Below are 23636 nucleotides of genomic sequence, written 5' to 3'. Positions count from 1 at the left end.
GTCCCTACAAATTAATACTGACCCACATCAGTAGACATTTTGTTCCAAAGAGAAGCACACTACAATGTGCTTTAGACATGGTTTCTTTATTTTCAAACCAAGATAAATGGATTGACATGTCTTCCTTCTGTCAGACAATATTTTGTGTTTAAATGGTTTTGGCAGCTGCAATCATCTTCTTTGGACCTTTTACTTCAGCACACAGTGTTCACATTTTTGGCACACTCCGCCCCCACCCCCAATTTACGCGGAGGCTCAGCCTTCAAGAGTTCGTCTTCAAATTGAAGATTATTTTTTTCCCCTACTCAGGTACGGAGCAAGCAGAATTGGGAATGTAGGACAAGAACATTATGTCTCACAAACTTTACAACAAAGGTAAATGTTGCTAGGGATGTGTACGGAGAAGATAATAAAAATTCCTGGATTGAAGCAACTCTTTCCTTAGAGAAGGCTAATGCAGTAAGATCACACTCTCTTTATGAAGAAACATTCATGCCCTAGCAGGATTCAAAACTGAGGTTAGGGTCTTCTGTCTGTCTGTGGATAGATATTAGGACCTTGCCTCTTTCTAATGTTAGGTCTGAATTATCAGAAGAAATAGATATTTGGGTTACACTTACATGACAGAAAAATTAAGACAAGTAATTTTTTACAAAGGTTAGTAGGGAAGGTCTAATTACAAAATGCTAGACCGCTGCCTGACCTTCCCGAAAAAGGAAGATTTACTTCCTTAAAACTAGTAACTTACAAGAATTAGCAGGAAGCATGAGGTTTAAAAAATTCCCTATCACTTAAACTTTTTATGCAGCATAAAAAATCTAAGGTATTTAGAAACATTTTGTATACTTTGTTTTCCAAGAAAAAGCCTAAAATCCTGGAGACAACTGTCAAATTACAAACGAGATACTAATATCAAATTAGAAAGCGCATCTGTGAGACAGCTGTGCTCCTTATTCAAAATTCATTTAAGCTGTATTCTCCTGCACCGTAACTATGTAAGTTTAGCCATGCACAGAAAACTATTTTTGGAATTTTCTCAAGGTTGTCTGCATGTCCTTGTTTTCACTGGGTTGTTCGTCTTACTCATCAATCAAATATTCATGCACAAACTGATTTCATTCAAACCAATCAAAATTCACAGCAAAATCGTTTATGTATTTTAAATTTCCCATATATGTAACTTGCTTTTTTTTCACTTTTGTCTTTATTTTGCCTCCAAGTTCCACTTTTTCTATTGTTTTATCTGTCAGTAATTCCAAATTGTGAACAACATACTTTTTTCTTTTGTTTTACAGCTGCCATACAGTCACATCTGTCACTGGCCCGTCACATGGAAGAAAGTGCAGCTTGTGGACCCTGTCATCTTCATATTCCAGACTCAAGGTTAGAAGAGTAAAAACCAGGCACAAACCCATTTCATCTATTTTTTTTTTCAGGAACAGCTAACAAAAACTATCCATGACAGAAACGTAAGTGAAACAGTCCTTGAAATGTCACAAAGCTGCACTAAAAGCATGATGGGTCTCTGCCAGCATGGTCAGCCAAGGATCACAACCTCTGTAATTATGTCAATGAACTCCATATTTTACTTGTGCCAAAACCAGAGAATAACAGACTTCTTAACTTCAGTCCTCTACCTGAAATAATTACACGCAGTAATTACTTTAATGCCCTTCTTTTTTTTCTCTCCATAGGAAGTACTTGTTAGACAGTACTTTGTTAGTGCACCAATATATAGCAACTCTAGTTGGTGGTTCTGCATCAGACAGCTTTGCATCTGTAGCTTTTTAAGTAATTAGGGCAGCGCGGATGGAAAACAGTGAGAGCAAACATCTGCCCCTAAAGCTTACCAAATTCATTCTCTTAAGAATACTGGTGTTCAGCTCTACTGCTTGTACTGCAATTGCAAAACTGTGATCTTTTGCAGGCAGTTTAGCAAGAAAACAGATACTTACATTTATTTATGTTATGATTTATTTTTCTCATTTACATGGAAGCCAAACAAAACACAGTCTCTGTCTATAACCATAAGTTATGAGTAATTGTAAAACATTACTCTTCATGGGGAAAACTAATAGGAAATCTTGCCCCCTCCCCTAGATTTCTGTCTCCTGCTAGAAACTTCTCTTATCATCCTCCGCTGGATGATAACATAAAAGATAAAAGACCATTTGGCATGGTCCTCCATGAACAATCAGAAGTGGACAAGAAGTTCAGGCCTGTAAATAATAGACACGCTAGAAAACCAGCTTTCCCCCCACCCCCATCTGGCAGGAAAAGGGGAAAAAGGGAGAACTGCCAAGCTGGCATACAGCTACAAACTAATTCTTTACCCAGCATGCATATATATATGTGTATACATTAAACATTATCTTGACATGATGATAATTTGAGATCTTGTAGTCCGTTCCTAAAATAAGCTGTCTGATCCATGTGGATGGATCTGATGTGTGGACACAATTCCCTCTTCTGCTGGCAGTGTGTACTAGTAAGAGCCCAGAAAGCTAATCTCATTTTCTGGTTAGCTTTCAGTCTCTTGATCAGTGTAGATGCGAGACCTCTCAATACAATCTCACGATTGCAATGAGAAATGGCCAGGAGACAATTCCATTAAGGGTGTCTCCAGCTGCCAAATGAAGCTGCACGCCAGATAATGCTGATGTACAAGGATTTTTGGGGAGTTCTGTAAGCACTGTTCAAACTGCTGCAGGCTGCACTACTTGGGGTTTTTCAATGAGGCACACGCTCTCTTCGAACTTTCTATTTCCTTGAAATTTAATTTTCTGTTTTCTTTCAAAGTACTTCGCTAAAATAATAAGGGGCTTTCCCCTAAGCTCCACCTTCATCTTTCACAGCTCTCCAAACCCTGTGGACTACGTTTATCGTCAGACAGATATTTGAAGTGACAAAGCGAACAAGAAAGCTGAGATTTCTTCACAATCTGCCTAGACACGTCTTACTCTTCACCGCAGCAAGTTTGGTGCACCTCTTCCCAGCCATGTCTGCTCCCCTTCCTCCCCACCTTCTCTTCCGTCGCTCCATGTTCCCTCACAGAGCTCTTCCAAGCCCACATGCAGCACCAGGCGACTCTCGGGCCGCGCAGTGCCGCCGCAGGAGCCCCGGTCCCGCGGGCCCCTCTCTCAGCCAGGCTGCTACAGCCACCCCGAGCCCGCCCAGCGCCCCCGGGCACCACACGGTGCTGGCTGCGCGGTCGTTTGGGGCTGGGAACACGAGACAGCCCTTCGATCCCATGAGCCGCAGAGGAGTTGGTCCTACGAGCGTTCCAACGTTACCGGTACCGCAGCGTTGAGGAAAGCAACAAGAAGGACAAACAAGCGCTGCCAAAAGCTCCGTGTGGGTGAGCTCGGGGCCGGGCGGGGAGGCAGGGGCGGGAGGCTGGGCGCGGCCGCAGCGCCGGGGAGGGCCGGGCCGGCCGGACCCGCGCGGGGGTGCCGGGAGGGGCGCGGGGCCGGGCGGGGACCGCAGCCCAGGGCAGCAGCCGGAGGCAGGCCGGGGCCGCGCCCGCCGGGGAGGTGGCCGGGCTCCGTGCCTGCCCCTGGGCTGCTCCGCACCTGGCGCTGGGGGCGTACCGGGAGCGGTCCCGGAGCGGGCGCAGCGAGGGCTGGTCTGGAGCATCGCTCTTCCCGGGCGCGGTACCCTGCGGAGCCTCGCAGTATTACTCCGGGAGCCGCCGTATCGTCGGGGAGGTGCTGCACTGGAGGGCAGGGAGACGTATCTGTTGTGTCTCTGTCCTTCCCCCCCCCCCCCCTTTCTTTCCTTCTTTTGTCCCCCACCTCTTTTTTCTTTCCTTACCCCTTTCCCTCTCTCTCCCTCCATCCCCTCCTCTCTCTCCCCACTCCCCTCCCCCGCCCCCATTTCCCTCTCCCCTCTCATTTTGGCTCCACTTATGTCCTTTTTCTTCTTTCTTTCCCCCGGTCTTCGTATTTCGCTTTCCCCCTTCTTCCCTTGCTTTTTCCCTGTCACACCTTCTTTTTTCTTAGTTTGTTTTGTTTCCTCGCTTTCTGCCTGTGTGCCTTCGGACCTTCCTCCGCTCGCCTTTTCCCTCGGCGGTGCATGCAGGGAGCCCCGGGCAGGCTGGTGGCTTGGTGGGGAGTAACGAGCGATAGATAACAGGGTTTAGGATTCTGATGCTCCTGAGGTGTTGCAGTCGTAGGTTGTGGTGCTTTCTCTCTCTCTCTCTGTCTGACTCAATGTGACTGGGAAAACGCTGAAAAAAGTTCTTTTCGGTCAGAATAAAAAAAAATTCAAAAAGCTGTTTAGGAGCTTGTAAATAGTTTTTTGTGGCCCAGGTTGGGTGAGAGGACCGAGAAAGAAGGCTGACAGGAGACTCAGTTGTGCTCTGGCACTTTGCCTTCTTTCAGCGTTGCTGAGAAAAGTGGACTTCTTTGTGGGAAAAAGGAGGAGTGGCAGCAGGAGGGAATTACCATTTTGGAGTCTGCTATTTTAAATTTAATTTTTAATGGAATATGAGGTATTTGACCACAGAGCTGGCAAGAATGAGAGTCAGAAATGGTAGTAAGAGAAGAGGGGACAGAAAATCTAGCTTTTCTGTCTTTCAACTTGAAAATCTTTGTGAAAAATAGTGCAGTGTTTGTAGCTCAAGTTGGAGATCACTTAGATTGCTTTTGAAAGTAGGTGTATACAAAAGAAAATATTTTCTGTCTTCAATGATTAGCTATTCTGCCTATAGTGTATAAAAGTTACCAGCACATGCCTTTCCTACAGAATTCCAGTTATGTGGAGTAATACTCACTTCCTTAGGCCAGAAGAGCCAAAAAATTGCTAAAAAACCCGATTAATACCTTTGCTAAGTCTGCCTTCTTTTCTAACATAAACCAAATGCAAGGCAAACATACAAGCTAAAGATTTACGGTCTATTTGCTGAAAATACTATGTTCACTGAGCAAAATCCTGCTCTCCAGTTTTGTTTCCATATTAGAAAACCCACTGGTAGCCTTATTAAAAGAGTTAATTTTGGTTTCTTAATAATCCCTCTCAGTTTTGCTTTGGATTTCAACTTAATTAAGTTCTCCCTTTACACTGGTTCATAAACTCCTGAAAGTGGAAAATACCTATCAACCTAGAAATCTTAGAAAAGATGAAAAATGTAGTGCCACAGAAATGTATCCTACCCAGTAGTACAAGTGAAGTAACTTTCAGTGTTAGGTTTACTTGATAGCTCCAGAGACACCACTTTTTGTAAATGCAGCATTATTATACATAGGATAATTGTGGTACTGTTAGAGGAACTGAATAAAACAAACAGAAACCTCATGTTGGAAAACTAATGGAGTATCTCAGGAAGTTCACTGATGATTCTTTAGCTCTCTGATGAACTATAACTGTAGGCATTGGCTTTAAAATGCTGGCTTCTCCATAGGGCTAAAGAAAAATCTCAGAATATTTTCTATGTAGTGCTTGAAGAGGGATCCAAGTACTCAAAAATTTGACAGCTTTTTGCTTCTGCCTCCCTTCAGGTTTTATAGATAACCTTTCCTGTCAGTGTGTCTTGTTATGAAATACAGCATTGTCACAAGGCAGCAATGAGCAAAAGTTTTTACGTGGGCATGAGGAGAGTAGCAACTGCTCTCTTCCAGGTGATTATAGGTCCTAGTCTAGAATACTGTGAAAAAACTAGGTGCCTGTTTTACCTTGAAGTAGCCAAAGTGTACGAATTACCTTGAGGAACACCTGGCAGTTCTTCTGGCATGTTAAATTGGCCAACGTTAGTTTAAAGATTTCATTATTTTTTGTTTTGTGATTCATACTTTCAGTGTTAGTTTACCTTAAGGTAAAACCTATCTTTCTGTCCATACTAAGAGTCACAGGCTTCTTGAGGTAGGAACTAGTCACTGAATGACTTTGCCATAACATCTTTACTCTCCTGAGCTGAAATTCCTTACTGTTGGCTCTGTCTGTGGGGCCTCTAAGGACGGACAACATTGGAAATAGTCATAAGGCTTTGAACTGTTCTGCAGAAGGTTTACGTGATACAGTAGTATAAGAGAGTACTAGAAAGGCTAGTAAAACCAACTGCTTTTTCAATTTACAATCTACACAGAGTGTATGTTCATGTGAGTGTTACGCATTTTTTGAAACAGAAATATTTTAGAGCGTAAGATTCTTAACTATTGAATATGGTATCTTTAGATAACCTGGAGGTTTGAATTTATTTTCATCTTTTTTTTAGCTCTGAAAAAACAGTTGTCTACTTTTAGCTACTCTCAGTATTTAATTTCCATGTAGTGGTGGATGTAGCAGTCCTAGTCACGTGTGGAGTTTTGTTTAAAGCTGTCTCCCAAGTTGACAAAGGACTATAAATGCGTTAGGGTTTTTTTCTGTAAAAAGGGAGTGTATTTTCCCTTTTTTATTGGTTTCCTGAGCAACTCTGAGGGAAAAGCATCTACTCCTGCAGAGTGTTGTAGGACTTGCAGACAACTGTGCTCACATGAAACCCTGCTGCATATGATTTCAGGATTAGGAGTCCCATAAAGGCTTATGGTAAGCCAACTGTGTGGCTTATGACCAGTTCTCATTTTCACTAAGACCCAAGACTCAACACTACCTAACAGAACAAATATGAGTTCTTTGATTCATTTACAGACATACCTACTTTCAAGATTGTGCTGCCTGGTGTTAGGAAGAGCTGAGTAAATGACTTCTGTGTTTGGCAGATCTTTGCAGATGACACTGGAGTCCACTGCAGTCTCTCTTTGTGTTTATGCATGTTTGTGTTTATACAAGCTGCTTACTGCTTTGAAAATCACTTCCTCATCAGAATGAATGTTCTGCCTAACTGCATCTGAATGGAAACGTGGTAATTGTAGTAACTACAATTGATGTGCGTGCTTTGAAGCATTCTGGACATGCCTTGTAAAGTGTTAGGACTTCCCGGCAAATCCATCTCCGTGGCCCCGCTGGCTGGAGAGCTCCCCAGAGGCCGTCTGGTTGGGTGTGTTGGTTGGGCGTGTTGCTGCACTCCTCCTGGCGCGGTGCGAAGGTCCCAGGGGTGGGAGTGGGGCAGCTCCTTCCACCAGCAGCACGCGGCGGTGCCGGAGCAGAGGTGCAGCCGCACGGGTGGGCTGTGCCAGAGGCTGTGGCGTCCTGCCTGCTGCAGCAGCCGTGACCTGTGCGGGCCCTGCGCCCTCACAAGCGTCCTCATCTGTAGGACCAGCAGCTCCAGTCCAGCCTGTCGGCACAAAACCTCCACGCCAGCTCTGGTCTCCCTCCAAGCTGTGGTACACTGTTGTAAAAAGTGTTTTGCTTGGTGGGGGTTTTTCCTTTGTTTTGGAGATTTTGGGCGATTTTTGTTTTGAAGACCTAGGTTCCTTATGGAATTTTGTGTTTGCTAGAAATCAAGCTGAAATTACCTTGGTTTTGTTTAGTCATACCATACAGTTTGTAGACAGAATAAAGAATAATTTTGGCAGGAAAGAGGGAAGTGGGCAGCTAACTCAGCCTTTGTACCAACTTCCTCAACTACCAGCAACGGCTGTAAGTTTCCCCTTTTAATGATGACTGCTTCAGAAATACAGATTTTGACTTGAGGAGAAAGCAGAAAATAAAAAGGAAGTGGGTCACGTATGTAAATTCTGCAGCTGAACCACATTTGAGAGCAAAATGAAGGCTGCCAAATAAAGCATTTCCTCCATAGTCTTGCAAACCATCCTCCACCTCTCCCACAATGGAAAGTGCTGCCTCTGACAAGGTAATTCTCTAGTGTGTGCACTAAGGCTGTGCAGAGGTAAAGCTTTAGTCATGTTAAAAGATCAACTGAATGCAGTCTTAAACTGTTGAGTGTTCTAGGCTCAGTAAGTGTATTAGATGTATTATAGATGAAAGACAACAAATCTTACCCTGTAAAGATCAGCTTTTGTGAATGGGATATGATCAGATTTTAGGAATTTGAAAGTGAGCATAAACAAATAGTAACATACTGTTAAAATGGTCTGAGGAAGAAGCATGCCAGTGAGAGAAATTTACAGGGAAAAAAATTCCACATAAAGATAAGAGCCATGTTAATGTGTAAATGTTTGCAGGTCTCTCATTTTGGTATAATGAAAATGCTGGCTCTGATTATTCTGAGCTCTGAACAGTAGAGGAATTGCACCCAGCTGGGTATACAAGGTCTTTCTGAATGGGATTCTTTATCCTAGACTCAACTAAGTATTCTAAAATGGGAGCAGGAAAGACTTCTTAGCAAGCTTTATTCTTTGAAAATTTTAGAAGGTGAAGACTGCCATGGTCAGTTTCAATCAAGATCATCTCTCTCCCTTGGAACAGGGACGGGTTGGTAATCTTCTTGAGTATGTGTTATTTCTCAATGCTAGTGCTCCTATAGAAACTAAGAATAGGATAAAATAATAGTGCCAACAGCCTAAAGAAAGGATTCCAATGTCTATCAGCTAAAGTATCACAAATATTTGAAGTACACTTTAAGTTCTAGAAAAGTCTTAATTTTTAAGTTTGTAGGCAGAATACAGTAATTGAAGGTTAAGCAGTATGACATGCTTCATCCTATGAAACTATATACCCAATGGACACTATCACATATTTAGTCTCCTTCCTCTGTTAATTTAATATGCAATGAATATTATTTTTGGAGGATTAGATTTACTAGTGAAAACAAGCAGGACATCAAGTACAAAAGTGTGTGATAAGTTACAAAGCATGTTAAAACATGTTCTAAATTATGTTGTTGGGTTCAGTGTCACATTGCAAATTAAAAGAGAATTCTGGAATTTTCCTTTAAAATTTTTTTAATTCAAAGTGCAAGACCTCATTGTTAAAATTTCCCTCTCTGTGCTTTCCACTGTAATTGCATGCTAGCTCACTGGGCTACTTTCCTTAAGTTTTAAATTGTCTTCCAATTTGACTTCACTGTACATGAAAAATACTCTTTGAACAAATGTCCGCCTTCCTTAAAATAAATTAGAAATGTAGGATAAAATACTTACAGTTGTAATTCTGAAAACTAAGTACACTTCAGAGTAAATAAAACTATGTGATATGATGTTGTTAGTGACAAATTTGTGTCTAGTTTGTGGTCTCTGTTGGCTTGCAATACAAAATATTTGACTGTAGTACTCGTGATTCTCATAGCTGTGCTAGACACTTGTGCAGTGTTCCACACCTTCCTCCCACCTGCTGCTTTGCCCAGTCAGTTTGCAGTGTCATGGGCAAAGTGGTGGACCAATGTGTAGTGTATTACTCTACAGCATTACTGATTAAAAACTCTGTTATGCCATGCCTCAGTTTCTTAAATGCACCTGAGATCTGCAAGTAGCAGCTTACGAGCCACAGTTTAGCAATTAAAACTTAAAATGATAGTGGGATAGCTTAAAGAAAATAGGGGGGAAAAGGAAATTTTTAACACTGAACAACCTATGGCAAAGCAGTGGAGCTGTGGACACAATACACACTTATTTTTCTTAAACAGAGTTTCTTCCCAGTTTTTATGAGTAGCTGTTGTTCTTAGGGCTATTAAAAAAGTTATTCTGAGGCACTATCTTTTTTCTTGAAAGTAGTAAAAGTGTAAGAAGCCTTGTATCTCTCAAGTACTTTATATTTTATAAACTTACAGATTTACGTTTTGGAAGACATTCTCTGTAAACTGTGAGGGCTTTTGCAGTTAGGAGCTGGTTTGAAATTTAAACCTGCACTAAATTATTAGGCAGTGAATTTGTGATTAGAAGTGGCATCTGAGTAGCAGTGTAAGTTATTTAAGGCTATCCTGTTCTTGATAATTTTACCTGCATGAGATAGTACTTTCAAAAAAAGAAAAAAAAAAGACTGAGTTCTGTGATACAGTTCTAGAGTGCAGCTTTCTCAACAGCTACAGCTGTAGCTGCTGCACAACTGCAATGATTCTATTCACAGAGTACTGAAACAGAAAAAAAGGTACTTCAAGAGCAACAGAACTAACAAACAAAAATTATCTAGTGCTTGTGCAGTAAAGTAGAAAATAAAGTTGGCTAGAAATCTTGTTGCAATCCAGCATTGTAGCATGCCTCCACATAAAAGTAATTGCTGAATATTAAAAACAATTATGTTTAAATGATGGTAATGCAATACTGCTGTGCACTTAGATTAGTGCACTTGCAGTGACTTGATAAAAATCATCTTGAGATCCAGGTGGTAAGTATTGCCTTTTACCTTATAAACTTATTTCAGCAATTCAGTAACAGTTTTTCTCTCAACTCTGAAAACTCAGGTGCCCTGCTGTAGTAACTTTTTTCCCTCGCCCTTCTCATCAGCTCTTCCCTGGTGGTGTTTCTAAGCTCGTATGAAGGATGTTGAAGAGACTGTCTCACATTAAGATCTTGAAAGGGTGCAGGGACTTCTTTGCCAGTGAGAACTAAAGCATGACTGCCATCCAGGAAGTGAGTGGTAAGTCTTAATGATAAGGAAATGTACGTCAACCCTGAAGTGGGCATTAAACATTCTTGTCAAGCTCTAAAGCGTGAATTAACAAGAAATACTTGCTTCTCAGTAGTGTATCTGACTTCAATTTTGTTTTAAATGAAGGTGAATCAGCTCTATTTTCTTACTGAACTTCAGTTTTTACTGTTAGTACTGTGGAAGTTTTATGAAAACTGTATGCTTTTCCCAGTGTTTTTCTATTAAAAATTTATTCATTAATTTTTAATTTTCAACAGGATATTTTTGGCTGAACAATTTAGCTTTCTACTGTCCCTAAATAAAAGTGTAATTATTAATCACTAATTTTTTAAAGAAACCTTTTAGTCTAACAATGACTATCATATTCCATTTTGTTTAGGATTTTTCCTTCCATTTCCCTGAAAAACTTGCCAAATTCCTGAGAAACAAAATTTTTTTCTGAAGCTGTTGAAGCTCCTATGAAGAGAAAAGAAGACATTTTCTTTAGCCCTGCAAAGCTACCTGGTATTTGAAATGCTGAAGAGGAAATTACGGTTTTGCTACAACTCACGCTTCAGGCTTTTCTTGGGTCTAACTCTCATTTTAGTAATAATTTCAGTTTTGAAAGTTAACCAGAAGGAAGACTTCCTAAACCGGAGACATCTGGAGCTAACAAAAGAAGATCCTATTAGCGATGTTAACTGCACCAAGATTATTGAGGGGGATATAGAAGAAATACAAAAGGTACAGCTTGAGGCATTATCAGTGTCATTTAAGAAGCGCCCTAGACTAACAACAGATGATTATATTAACATGACTGCAGACTGTGCCTCCTTCACCAAAACTAGGAAATACATTATGGAACCTCTCAGTAACGAAGAAGCAGAATTTCCAATTGCTTACTCAATAGTGGTTTATCACAAAATTGAGATGCTTGATAGACTTCTAAGATCAATCTATGCTCCACAGAATTTTTACTGCATTCATGTAGACAAAAAGTCTCCAGAATCCTTTTTTGCTGCTGTGAAGGGAATAGTCTCATGTTTTGATAATGTCTTTATTTCCAGCCAGTTAGAGAGTGTGGTATATGCTTCGTGGAGCAGAGTGCAGGCAGACATTAACTGCATGAAAGATCTCCATAGAAGAAGTTCAAACTGGAAATACCTAATAAACCTATGTGGTATGGACTTTCCTATAAAGACCAACAAGGAAATAGTAGAGAAATTAAAAGCCCTTAAGGGTGAAAACAGCTTGGAAACAGAAAAAATGCCTGTTTACAAAGAAGTAAGGTGGAAGAAACACCATGAGATTATTGATGGTAAAATAAAGAACACAGGCATAGACAAACAACTACCACCTCTCAGTACTCCAGTTTTTTCTGGCAGTGCCTATTTTGTAGTTAGCAGGAGCTTTGTAGAATATGTACTAGAAAACAGCAAAATACTGAAGTTCATTGAGTGGGCGAAAGATACTTACAGCCCAGATGAGTACCTGTGGGCAACAATTCAGAGAATCCCTGAAGTCCCAGGCGCATTTTCTTCCAGTGACAAGTACGACGTTTCCGACATGAATGCCTTGGCCCGGTTTGTCAAGTGGCAGTACTTTGAAGGTGATGTGTCCAAAGGTGCGCCCTACCCACCGTGCAGTGGAGTTCACATTCGCTCTGTGTGTGTTTTTGGAGTAGGGGACTTGAACTGGATGCTGCGGAACCACCACTTGTTTGCTAATAAGTTTGACACTGATGTCGACCCTTTTGCAGTGAAATGCTTGGAAGAGTATTTGCGACACAAAGCTCTGTATTTGCAGAAGAACTGAGATGTGTGCTCCAGTTGGGAAACATAAGTACAGATACTCTACTGCTACGTACTTTAATGTGTTACAGCAGTCGTGTTGATGCTGATAAATGGGTATAATGACTCTCACCATGTTGGTCTGGTGCTGCTCATGCCCTGCCTCGTCCATGGACGAGAGGGAGAAAACCTGTCTTGAGTATGCCTTGTGGCACACTGAAGTTTGGAGCTTTAGGTATAAAGTCAGCACGAAAGCCAACTATTGGGAATATTTATTATCTAGAAGGTATAATTAATGGACTTCCTTTGGTTAAACTGTTTTAAGGCATAGAAAATGCATGTTGTTCATGGTTATTCTCAATTATTTTTTTCCATGAATTTAATGAATGCTAACTGGAAGAGAAAGATGAAGAGATGGGGTACAAAGCAGCTGGACTGCACTTCATACTGAATACTAAAAGATCTCAGGAATATAATGTTAGAAGTTATCTAAAAGCTATGCAAAAGGGGATATGCAAAGCCAGCTGTTATCATTTTACTTAGATCTGTTTGCTGCAGTTCTGTTACATGTAATTCTTAATCCTCCTGAAAATTTTGTCTTCGGCATGGAGTATTGAAGAATTCAAATCTTTTGTATTCTTAAAGCACCCTGATATTGTGATATGAAGTTTATACACTAGTTTGTAATTACATCTTCTCAGGGAGACTTCAGTTTTGTGCCTGATGAGATTTAGACTTGTAATTTTCCATTTCTTACTGTATGGGGAGTTTTGCTTTTGTATCCAAAATGGATGAAATTTCTCAAAACTTAAAGAACTGCAGTAGTGTCTAAGTATTACTGGTGGAACTGCTGGTTTCTGCTTTCTGTCAAGCTCAATTGCATTCCAGATTATTTTAACACTAAGTACGGAAAAAAATAAAATTATTTTTTTAAATGACATTGTCTCTTCCTTCAATTGAAGTCCCCTCTGAAAATACCACAAATAATTCCTAATGATGAAGGCCAAAGGTATTTTTGCTATAGTTTTCCATACATGGCTGAAGATAAGCCCTACCTTACCTCCATATGGTCATTTGTTCATATGTCTGTGCTTCTTTAGGTTTAGCTTGCTTATCTGAATTTTAATTCCAATTAGGCCATTGCTTAGTTTAGCTGCTGCAGTGTGGCACAGAAGCTTGGGGATGAAAGGACACTGTGAGGGATAATGTTTTCCTTCTGGATCAATTCAGGTTTGCCATGCATAGTTACTGCCAGCTCTCTCATTCCTGAGATGGCAGTAGAATTCATTACAAGGATTAGCAAATGGCAAAACAGACTAAATTTTTTGTGAACTGTTGCTGCAATTGCAGCATGTGTTTCTTACAAAGGCAGTTTGTTCTGAAGTTTCTCTTACTTACACATTAACATAAGGGACTGCTTGCTGTTGATCATGCAAACAGATAGGGAGGCAAGCAGTTTAATCTGAAATGGAGCCTGGTTTTGCCAACCTCTGCCTTCAGAACCACATGAAAGCTGTTCTGGGAGTCTTCAGAGACTTCCATATTAACGGGTAATTAAAGCCTGTGAGCAAGGCAGTTGAGGGAAATACCCTGTCTTCCCCACCCTCTGACTTTTCTACAAGAATGCTCTTGCAGACAGTTGTGCTTTACCACCTTTGCGTAAGCTACAAAAACGTCACTGCATGTAGTACTGGGAGTGTCCAGGAGGTCATTTTTAGGAGAAAGCAGTTTTTAAGAATTTGCACCTAAAACCAATGTACATGAATATGTTTTGTGATACCGGAACTGCTGACTCAGTTGCGTGAAATCTACTTGTCAGTTAGAGCATCTTTAAGCTACCTCTTTCAGCCAGCTTTGTACTTAGTCATTTGAATAACACCCTGTCTGTATTTCTGTTGTTAATAGTACTACTACTATAGGTGGCAAAGATGCTGCTTGATTGGATGCTTTCATTTTTTTATTACTTCAAATTTTTTATTTTTTTAATTTCTGTTTAGATGGAGTCAAGAGATAATCTTCTGTACAGAAGGAAAAGTAAGAGAGCATAGCTGTTTAGGATATGTTTGCCATAAGATAAGGAAGAATTTCTTCTGGGAAAAGTGAGCTACCAAAAAAAACCTCTAAAACTGACTAGAGAACAGTCACCCTGCTCTGGTAGAATTTAAATGCCCAAGTCACATCCCAGCTTACACCAGCCTTCACATCATGATCCTATGATCCTGTGGGCATCTAGGAGGGAAACTGGTTTGCATTCTGCCTACTGAATAACCCTTTTTTTTTCTTTTCTTTCTTTTTAATTTTTTTTCTGTGGTTTAAAGCTGGTTCAGTTTCTCAGTTCAGCTGACCACTGTTGCTGGGAAGCAATGAGTAGCCACTGAAATTGTGGCTGAAGTATAACGTATGCTACTCAAAGTCCCCTAATATAATTTAATTTTCCACAGCAGAGCTGTCTAAAAGAGCTCAGTGCATTGAAGACACTGCTCTAGTTCAGTCCCCACTTAACACATAAGCATTTTGAGTCGCATTAATAATAACAACAACAACAATTTACTTGGTTTTCTGATTATAACTGTGGTAACAAAGTATCCTGTAACACTAAGGATCACCAGGCTGAAAGCATTTAGGATCAAAGGGTGATTTGATCCCAGAAACCTGATACTTTGGCTTTTATCTCTTGCCTGCCTGAGGTTTGGTTTGACAAGGGAGCATGTGTTTGGCTCTTGCTCCTTCCTATCGAGCACAAGAAAAAATGACAGAAACCCTACAACACTGCAGTTATAATCAAGGTCACCAGCCAGATTACCATTACTTGGTGTATTTTTAACTGACAATTAAAAATTGACCTAGGTCATAACATGAATGCAGTATAAGATGAAAATTAAAGAAGAGGTCATCTACTTCAACACACATGTACTATGCTGATAAGGAGGATTTAATCCCTCCAGATTCTGTTGCCAGTTCTGAATTGCTACAGCAGTCATTAAAAGTAATAAATACTATTTAATATAACTTCTCCCACAATACTTCACTTTTAAAATTTCTATCTTCTTTTTTTGGAAATGATAGTGGTGGTTTTCTTTTAGTCATGGAATAATTAGAAGAGCTGATATTGTAGGGAGTACCTCTTCAGTCAAATAAGGAAAATTTTGTAATGTAAAATGGTTTCCAAATTCCAGCTAGCAATACCATTCATTGTTCGCTTAATGTTTCAGTAATCTAGGTAAGTTTCCACAGTTTTCAAATTATCTTCTTTTCAATGGATCGTTTTAGTGCACTTTAATGCCCTAGACTATAGTGTGATAAATTAACAGTAACCTGCTTTTGACAGACAGCAGCCTTCCAGGTGCCTTAACAGACATGAAAAGCAATAACCTTTAGATTATGTTTTTTTATTTGGAATCAAGCCAGCAGACTTTTTAAGATATACTTACTCAAGTTTTTAAGAATCTAACAAATCTGGTCTTTTAATTTATTTCAAGATGTTACTCTATCTTTCTGGAATATGTATCCTAATTATTCTGTTTTATAGCTGAAAGGAGTTGGTTTTGCATATATTCTTGACATAAAGATAATAGTTTGGATATTTTTTCCTCTTGGTTCTTGGTTCCCCCTTCCTACCTCCTCCCCTTTATTTTTTCACCTGTTTTTTTACTCCCTTCCCTTTTCTGGATCTGACAGTTCTTCATACAGATGTCTGTGCTTGCATCATTGTCTGCCTTATTTGCCATGCCTTATGTACAGTATCTTCTAAGTGGGAAATATCCTGCTCAGTGCCCTCATTTAAATACTGTGACTCTCAAACTGATCTTTGCTGTTGGAGTCTTAAACGTGACTGCATATCTTCTAGGATCTGCCAGTATTTGTTTTAGTTTGTCTGTTTCCTATATCTATAATAGAGCTTGACAAGAAAAAGTTAAGAACACAACCAAATCCTTGAAGTAAAACAGTATAATTAAAAATACATTGTTTTCTTTAAAAAAACTGAAGTTTTTAAAGTTCCCTAAGAAAATTACTAAGTTGTGTAAAAGATGAAAAAAATTCTGGATGGGCCTTGAGCAGATGCCATCTTTTAAAATCCCTATCACCTACTCCAAGACAGGATGCTGGAATTCTTTCTCACTGATACAGATCTAGCTGCGTTTTTAAGTATTTCCTTTGGACCTGGAAACGTAGCCTTCTGGGAGATCTACTCACATACAACTAACAGTTCTTTATTCTGTACCATGAAAACATATTAATCTTGCATATTTTAATTTTTAAAAAATTTTTCAGAGGTGTGATCCTCTTAATTCTCTCATTTAAACAAGTAATATTTCAGAAATCTTTTAGCAGAAAATGCTTAATTACTAAAACCTTCAGTATTTTTGATGAAGGTAGTTTGTCTACAAACAGAACCCTTTATCTCTTTTCCTTTCGGACAACTTGGGGGTGGGGAGCAGAAATATTCATAAGGCTTCGAAGTGTAATTTACTGACTGATGTGTGATAGGGAAAGTGAGAATTGTGGCTTAGCACCAACAGTTATGACTGAGTCTTTAGTACATTTTGGCAAGAGCTGTGTGAATTGCATTAGTGATACTGGAAATAGAGATTCCCCAGTTTTGATGTGAAATCATGTTAGTATGGAAAATGTACTGGAAGAGTGCACATGACAGGTCTGCTGTCATGGTAATGCTCATAATGTCATTTAACAACAGACTGTTAATTCAACGTGTTGCTTTCACTAGGCAGTTAAATTACCCCTTTGAACCACCAGATTATTAGGACAAGCAGGAGTTGAAATGCTGTTGACCTTAATTTTGTGTTAGTCCAAGCCACCCTTTAAGCCTTTTCAAGTTCTGCAGAAATGGCAAACCTGTTTTTAACAACATACCAAGCAGTGATGTTACCCACATGGCATGTCTTTGCTGGGCGTGCAGAACAAGGAGGTGCTCTTAAGAGTTAAAGTATGATAAGCCTTGTAAGCCTTGCACCCTGGCACATTCAATTCCTGCTGCTACAGGGGCCCCTGAGAGCAGAGGGGATTTGCTTTTACACCAGAGCAAACCCAGGTGAACCTAAATTGTGACAGTGAGACCAAAAGCATTTATTCTTTCTGCTGTGCCTGTGGCACTGCAGCACTGAGCAGCTGCTGCCTGTGAGATATATAAATCCTCAGCAACGAGACAGCAGTGGGAGAGAAATGAAAAAATAAATATCCAGACTACACAATTAATTTATATCTTCTTCAGGCACTTCTAATAGAAGGCAAAATACAAGTACCACACATACTCTTCCTTCCCTTTCTTCTACTTCCCTCCCCACTAAATTTCATTCAAATAGCTGCTATGCTGGGAAACCCTGCAAACAAAATATTTCTTTGAGATAATGTCCCTGCTCCCTAGGGCAACAGACCTTTGGAGAGCTCTTGTTCTCTTCAAATGACCAAAATCAGAAGGGCCAAAGAGAAACTTCACTTTGTTTTCACAGCAATTACTCAAAGCATTTTCCTTTGCTGGTTTTTAAACATTTCTGCCTGCTTGTGTAACTAAGGGCACAGTGAAGGAGGTTTGTTCCTCCAGTCTCAGTATCTCCAGTCTCATGGGCTTTCTCATTCCTTAAAACACAAGACTTCTCCCACCCTTGCCTCCTTCTGAGTTTCCTACCTTCTTTTCTCCTCCTGCCATGATCTGTGAAGAGAGGGCACATGTGAAAGAAACACTAAGAGACCTTCTAAACATTACTTAGCTGGCCAAGGTAAAAAGTCAAGTTTCAGGGAAACTATTTTCAGATTAATTAGATCTAGCATGTGAGGGGTGTCTCTGTTTCTCAACTTGGTAGCTATTTTTTAGCTTAATTTTTTTAGTAAATTCAGCATTTCAAACCCTCTTAAGAATAATTGCTTTTGCATGTCTGCTTTATATTTGGCAAACTGCATTCCGCTAGGGTTTTATTTTTGACATCACATTGCTTTTACCTATTAATGTATTTAATCTGCAGTCAATATAGAGGACCTGACCTTTGAAGGTTGAATTTTTACTAGCAGCCTGAAGAATCTTCAGAAAATTCTATATCTGCCAGATTGGCAGTGCAGCCATATAATTCATGTACTTCAGTTTAATTTGGATGAAACTATGAGAACACAAACCTATTTCCATCAACTGAGCATCTTTCTAGCATTAAAATAGTCACACATAGCAATTTTTTAAATGTGGGGAAATCCTCCACAAGGCTACTTTCACAATCCGAAGATGAATGACACAGACTGGAATGACACAGTCTCTCAAAAAATTGGAAGTATGCTAAGAGCAGAAAAGACTGAAAACAAAGTGACAGAACAGAACAGAATGACAATCAAAATATCAGAACACTTCACATAGCTCTTTCCAATATGCTACTGTCACCAGTTGCTTTACAGCCAGTGGAGGTTAAAAAGCAAATTTCAACCAGCTGCTCAAGGGAGGGCAGTGATTTAGTGACAGATGATGAGGTACTTGGTGGCTTTCAAGTGAGCTGTCAACCTACCCATGCCTGCAAGCCCGGCTGGTCTGCACCCAAGGGTGCTGAGGATGCTGTCTGGTATCTTCAAAAGGCTGTTCTCTTTCAGCTCTGATGAATCATAGAGACTGGAGAAAGCCCCAAATGGCCGAGGTGAAACAGACGTTGTACCCATCTAAAGGAAGGGCAAATGGAACAGTCTGAGGAACTACAGGATGACTGTCTCATTTTCAGCCCCTGGGGAAAGCATCTCTGAAGCAAGAACCCTTAGGCAAGTACAAGCACACAGGGCAGAAGATGGAGACTGACTAATGATCTGATGATCATCTGTGACAAAATGACTGGGTTTGTGGGTGAGGCAAGAGCAGTAGATGAAGCTGCCCTGGTTGTAGGTGAGTAAGACTTCAGCAGACACGGTGAGCAGCTGGACTGGAGGAGGGCAGCTTTGAGGAGCTGCAGGGAGGTTACCGGGGGCTAGGATTTTTTTACAGTAGTTGCCACAAGTAGAAACAGGAGAGTTTTCAGCTAAAGAAAGTAGGCCTCAGGAATTTCCATGGCAGGGTAACTAAACACAAGCTATCTGGAGAGGCTCTACCATCTCTGTCCTTCATGGACTTCAAACCCTAGTGGGACAAAGCCCTGAGCAACCATGTCTGACCCCAGAGCTAAGCCTGTTTTTTTGGGCAGGGGGTTGAGTTTGGAGACCTGCTGCACTCCATATCATTCCATATAACTGTTTTCCCATATTCTTCCAATAGTTATACAGTAACAAAACCACTCCAGAGAAATAAGAGCCAAAGAAAAATATTTCCAGAGTCAAATAAACTATTACTTATGAACCAAATGTTTTAAATAATATGTGATACCAGAGGTTTGCTGTAACTCATTTTCCCATGTTGCACATGTCCACTTTGTCACCCCCCAAGTATCAGTCCCCACAAAGTCCCAGCATATTGGTTTCCACCTGTTGTCTTATTTTTAACTCAGTATTCCTTTTACAAGAGTACTGCCATGTCTGTCTGGGATTAAATTTGGTCAAATGGTTGCTTACATGAAGACTGTTTCACTCTGAGAGGCCCAGGGTGCGTGCTACATGTAATGTGATGGTATCTCCCCATTACTGGCAGTCACATTTCAGAGGCTCACATAGCCCAGCTGAAGCAGGAGTTTTTTTGAACAATGAAAACATGTAGCACTTTCTGGTTCTGTGGTAACCATCATCTGGCTTTGCTCACACCAACAAATGAAGTCACAAACTAATCCTTTTGCAAGATACAACAATGGGATGATAGGAAATACTTCCTCACTCATTCTTGGAGTGCATTAAGAAGGAAAATGAGTCTGCACTTACTTCCTCACTCATTCTTGGAGTGCATTAAGAAGGAAAATGAGTCTGCACTTGTACAAATCTCACTTTGGACACAAAAAAGAATCTGCACAGGCAAGTCAATCTTATATATATATATATATATATATATATATATATATATATATATATATATATATATATATATATCTAAGAAGGTATCTGGCTTTTTGCTACTTAAATATTGTTTAGTAGTTATAATGATGAAGTTGTTACTTCATCAAAGTAGCTGTGATTATGAACTGTAAGGAAAGCAATTCTGTTTTGTGTAATTATTTTCATGTGTACTCCATCCTGCTCCAGAAGGTCTGCATGTCTGGACTTGTGAGGTACTTTTATAAACAACTGCAAGAAAGGCTAGATACTTGCTTGATTGTGTAGCTTGCCATCTCTTTTGACAGAGGCTGATACATAAAATCCACATTATAGAATTTACTATCTCATATATAGTCTAAAAATCCCAAGGAAAATCTTGTCTTGTTGTACATCAGAATATATCAGCAGTGGTATTATTATTTATATAAAGGCATTGGGGTTATAGTAGTATAAATGGCTTTTGGCAGAAGGCAGTATTTGGTTAATGGTTGTTAAGTGCTACTCTCTTTAACCACTGGGTAAAAAAAAGGAAAAATAACTCTACCAAAATTATTTCAGTTTCTGCTGAATGCTCTGTGTCATTTGTTGGCAAAGGTAATGGAAGGAAAAACATCAGCAACAAAAAGTGACCATTAAATGGTTTTTTAACATTAACAGCATTGGCTCAGATTTTCTTTCCCATATTTGGTACTGCCAAAACTGTAGGAAAGGACTATGATACAATTCATATTTCATGCTGCTAGCCTTGGCCAATTCTTAAAAAGAAATGAAAGCACCTAATGTGGTACACTGAATAGTTATGTTCAAAATTACATCCATGCCCCACCTCACCTCAAGTTAGAGCCATCTTGTTTCCATCACCATCTTATCTTTGACCTTTGATCCTTCACATGTGCATTTACACATCTCCCATCTGGATCAGCCCATACTGCACAGCTCAGCAACTGATCAGTTTTAAAGTCTGCACAAAGACATATGCTGTAAGCACACTCAGAAGGCTTTCCTTTTCTTCCCCTCCCTGTGTGAGAACAGCACACACTCATTTTTTGAAAGAATGAGGAATACCTGTCGCTGTCTACACAAGAATTTTATCTCTTCTCTGAAGAAGTCAGCAGCTCTGTAATTCCAAGTGTGTTAAAGACAAACCCTTCTCCATACCCTCCACTGCCTGGGCCAGCCCCATGCAGTTGGTAATTTCCCATGCTGGCTGTTCACGAGGTTTGCGAGGTTTGCGTACCTTTTGTGCGTAATCTCAGATAGGGAATCAGGCACATAATGCCAACATGCCTTTGGGAAAACATTTTAAATGCAGCCTACTGTGTACATCTTCACTGATGTTTGCAGATCTTTGTGCAGATACTGCATGCTATTTACACTTTGTGACGGCTAAGGAGGAAGTGTCACTGTGCTTGTCTGATACCACATTCCTTTTGTCTCTCTCTGAGGCTGTGGTACAAACCAATCAATATCAGAGGCCCAATGCTAAGCTAGAAGGGTGGTTCAGAGTGATGACAAGTCTCAAGAACTGACATCTGAAGAATGCCAGGCAGGAGAAGTCAGGAAAACACAACAAAACAATGCAAATTACAGGAGCCTGAACCCTGCAGTTTCGCAAAGGAAAGTTTATCAACCTCAAAAGGCCTAAGCAAATAAACTTCAGCTGGAGAAAAAAAAAAACAATCCTCACTACCCTGCCTTTTAAACATCTCTAGTTACTAGACAGAAGATCCTCTATCTTTATTTTAAAGATGGCAAAATAAAAATGGTAGAATAAATTTTCAGATTTGGTGTTGAATTAAAATCTGCAAAAAAAGGATTAGGCTGTTGGATAAAATACTCTCAACACTTAAGTATATGTCAAGAGGCCCTTGGCATTTTTCCTCACAGAATTGATGCCAGTGCTGCAGTTCAATATGTAAATCCTGGTTTCAGAGCTGCTCAGTCCACATTATCGCATTATTTCTGCCATAAGAGAGTCCAGCTGCTGGGCAGATTTGGGACTCTGCTGTGATCTAATTCCCGTGGCTCTACAGTGTATTTTATGAATGTTCACACAGTACATTTTTTGTTAGACAGAGAACATCAGCAGAGGCTTGCAAAACACAGTGACTAGGGAAATTGAAATTATCTACATTAACTTAGAGATCAAAAATGTCTTAAAAATATGCTGTGAAAAGCAGAACTAGTGATGAGACTCTGCTTAGCACAAGCGCTTGCTTTTTTCCATGTAGCAGGGAGATGGTAAGAAGAGACAGAGGATTCAGCGTTAGATGTGAAGTAGGGAAGTGGCTAGGGAAGCCCATGAAAACCTTGGGAACACAAAAATATAGAAAAGAAAGCAGCCCAGATCTGTTCACTTTTTCTGGAGCCCTGGCAGTGGACACACATTGAGTGGACACATAATGAGAGAAAAAAAGAAGAAAAAAAAATCCTCAGTATGACTTTTTTTCTGGAGTTAAATATTAACATGTCCAGAGGAAGTAAAAGGCAGCAAAATAGCACAGGGTTATTGATTTCAGCGTAAATTAATCCAAGTGCCCTACTGTGGCCAGTGTAAAGTAAACAAATGGGAAGACAGACCACTTCCTCCAAAGAAACTACATCAAAAAAACCATAGGCCACTGCACTAAAAGGCAAGGGAGATTAAGAATATATTTTGTTATACTGAGAAAAACAGAATGAGAAATTAATGTATAATAAAATCATAAATGGACTGAAACTAGAAAAATAGAAAAAACCCCAACAACCCCAAAACCGGAAAACAGGAAGGCTGACAAAAAGAGGAACAGAAAAACCTAGTAAGAGGTAATAATAGTAAAATGGCAGGATATGGTGGAACAAACTGTTCCATTGAAGTTTTGACATTTTAAAAAGTTGTCCATTCTGTCTGTACCCATCCTATCCACCAGAGCAGTGGTGAAGCATTATAAATGACATGATATGGTACTTGTGGGAAACTGCAAGTCTAGACAGGGAGCCCCCTGCACACTGAGGAGCAGCGATTCACACCCCAGCCCCGCTGGGCAGGTGCTGCATGCCAGCCTGGTGGTCAGGCTGTGCTGGGCCACACCGTGCCATGGCACACCATGCCACACACTGTGCCACACACCGTGCCACGCACCGTGCCATGTCACACCGTGCCATGTCACACCGTGCCACACACCGTGCCACGCACCGTGCCACGCACCGTGCCATGTCACACCGTGCCATGTCACACCGTGCCACACACCGTGCCACGCACCGTGCCACGCACCGTGCCATGTCACACCGTGCCATGTCACACACCGTGTCACACACCGTGCCACGCACCGTGCCATGTCACACCGTGCCACACACCGTGCCACACACCGTGCCACGCACCGTGCCATGTCACACCGTGCCATGTCACACACCGTGCCACGCACCGTGCCATGTCACACCGTGCCACACACCGTGCCACGCACCGTGCCACACACCGTGCCACGCACCGTGCCACGCACCGTGCCATGTCACACCGTGCCATGTCAC

At 40.6% G+C, this 23636-nt stretch overlaps 1 protein-coding gene across 2 annotated transcripts; it reads left to right on the top strand.

Moving 5' to 3' along the window:
• Positions 1-3237: 3237 nt before the first annotated feature.
• On the top strand, positions 3238-13095 carry GCNT1 (glucosaminyl (N-acetyl) transferase 1). Of its 2 annotated transcripts, none has more exons than XM_058823855.1 (3): positions 3238-3358; positions 10278-10410; positions 10802-13095. In XM_058823855.1, the coding sequence occupies exon 3, from the start codon at positions 10936-10938 to the stop codon at positions 12214-12216; it is 1281 nt and encodes a 426-aa protein (XP_058679838.1). In that variant the 5' UTR covers positions 3238-3358; positions 10278-10410; positions 10802-10935; the 3' UTR covers positions 12217-13095. The 2 variants fall into 2 exon arrangements, with proteins under 2 accessions (XP_058679838.1, XP_058679837.1); XM_058823854.1 differs by lacking the exon at positions 3238-3358 and adding an exon at positions 3477-3707.
• The last annotated feature ends 10541 nt before the right edge of the window (positions 13096-23636 follow it).

Source organism: Ammospiza caudacuta, chromosome Z (genome assembly GCF_027887145.1).
Source record: "Ammospiza caudacuta isolate bAmmCau1 chromosome Z, bAmmCau1.pri, whole genome shotgun sequence".
In the NCBI taxonomy this organism is placed as follows: Eukaryota; Metazoa; Chordata; class Aves; order Passeriformes; family Passerellidae; genus Ammospiza; species Ammospiza caudacuta.
Note: the sequence above shows the minus strand (reverse complement) of the source record. Positions and strands in the feature narration are given on the sequence as shown.

Bases quoted from the DNA above. Each gene is read 5' to 3' on its own strand.
- GCNT1 (XM_058823855.1), top strand. From the start codon at position 10,936: ATGCTGAAGAGGAAATTACGGTTTTGCTACAACTCACGCTTCAGGCTT.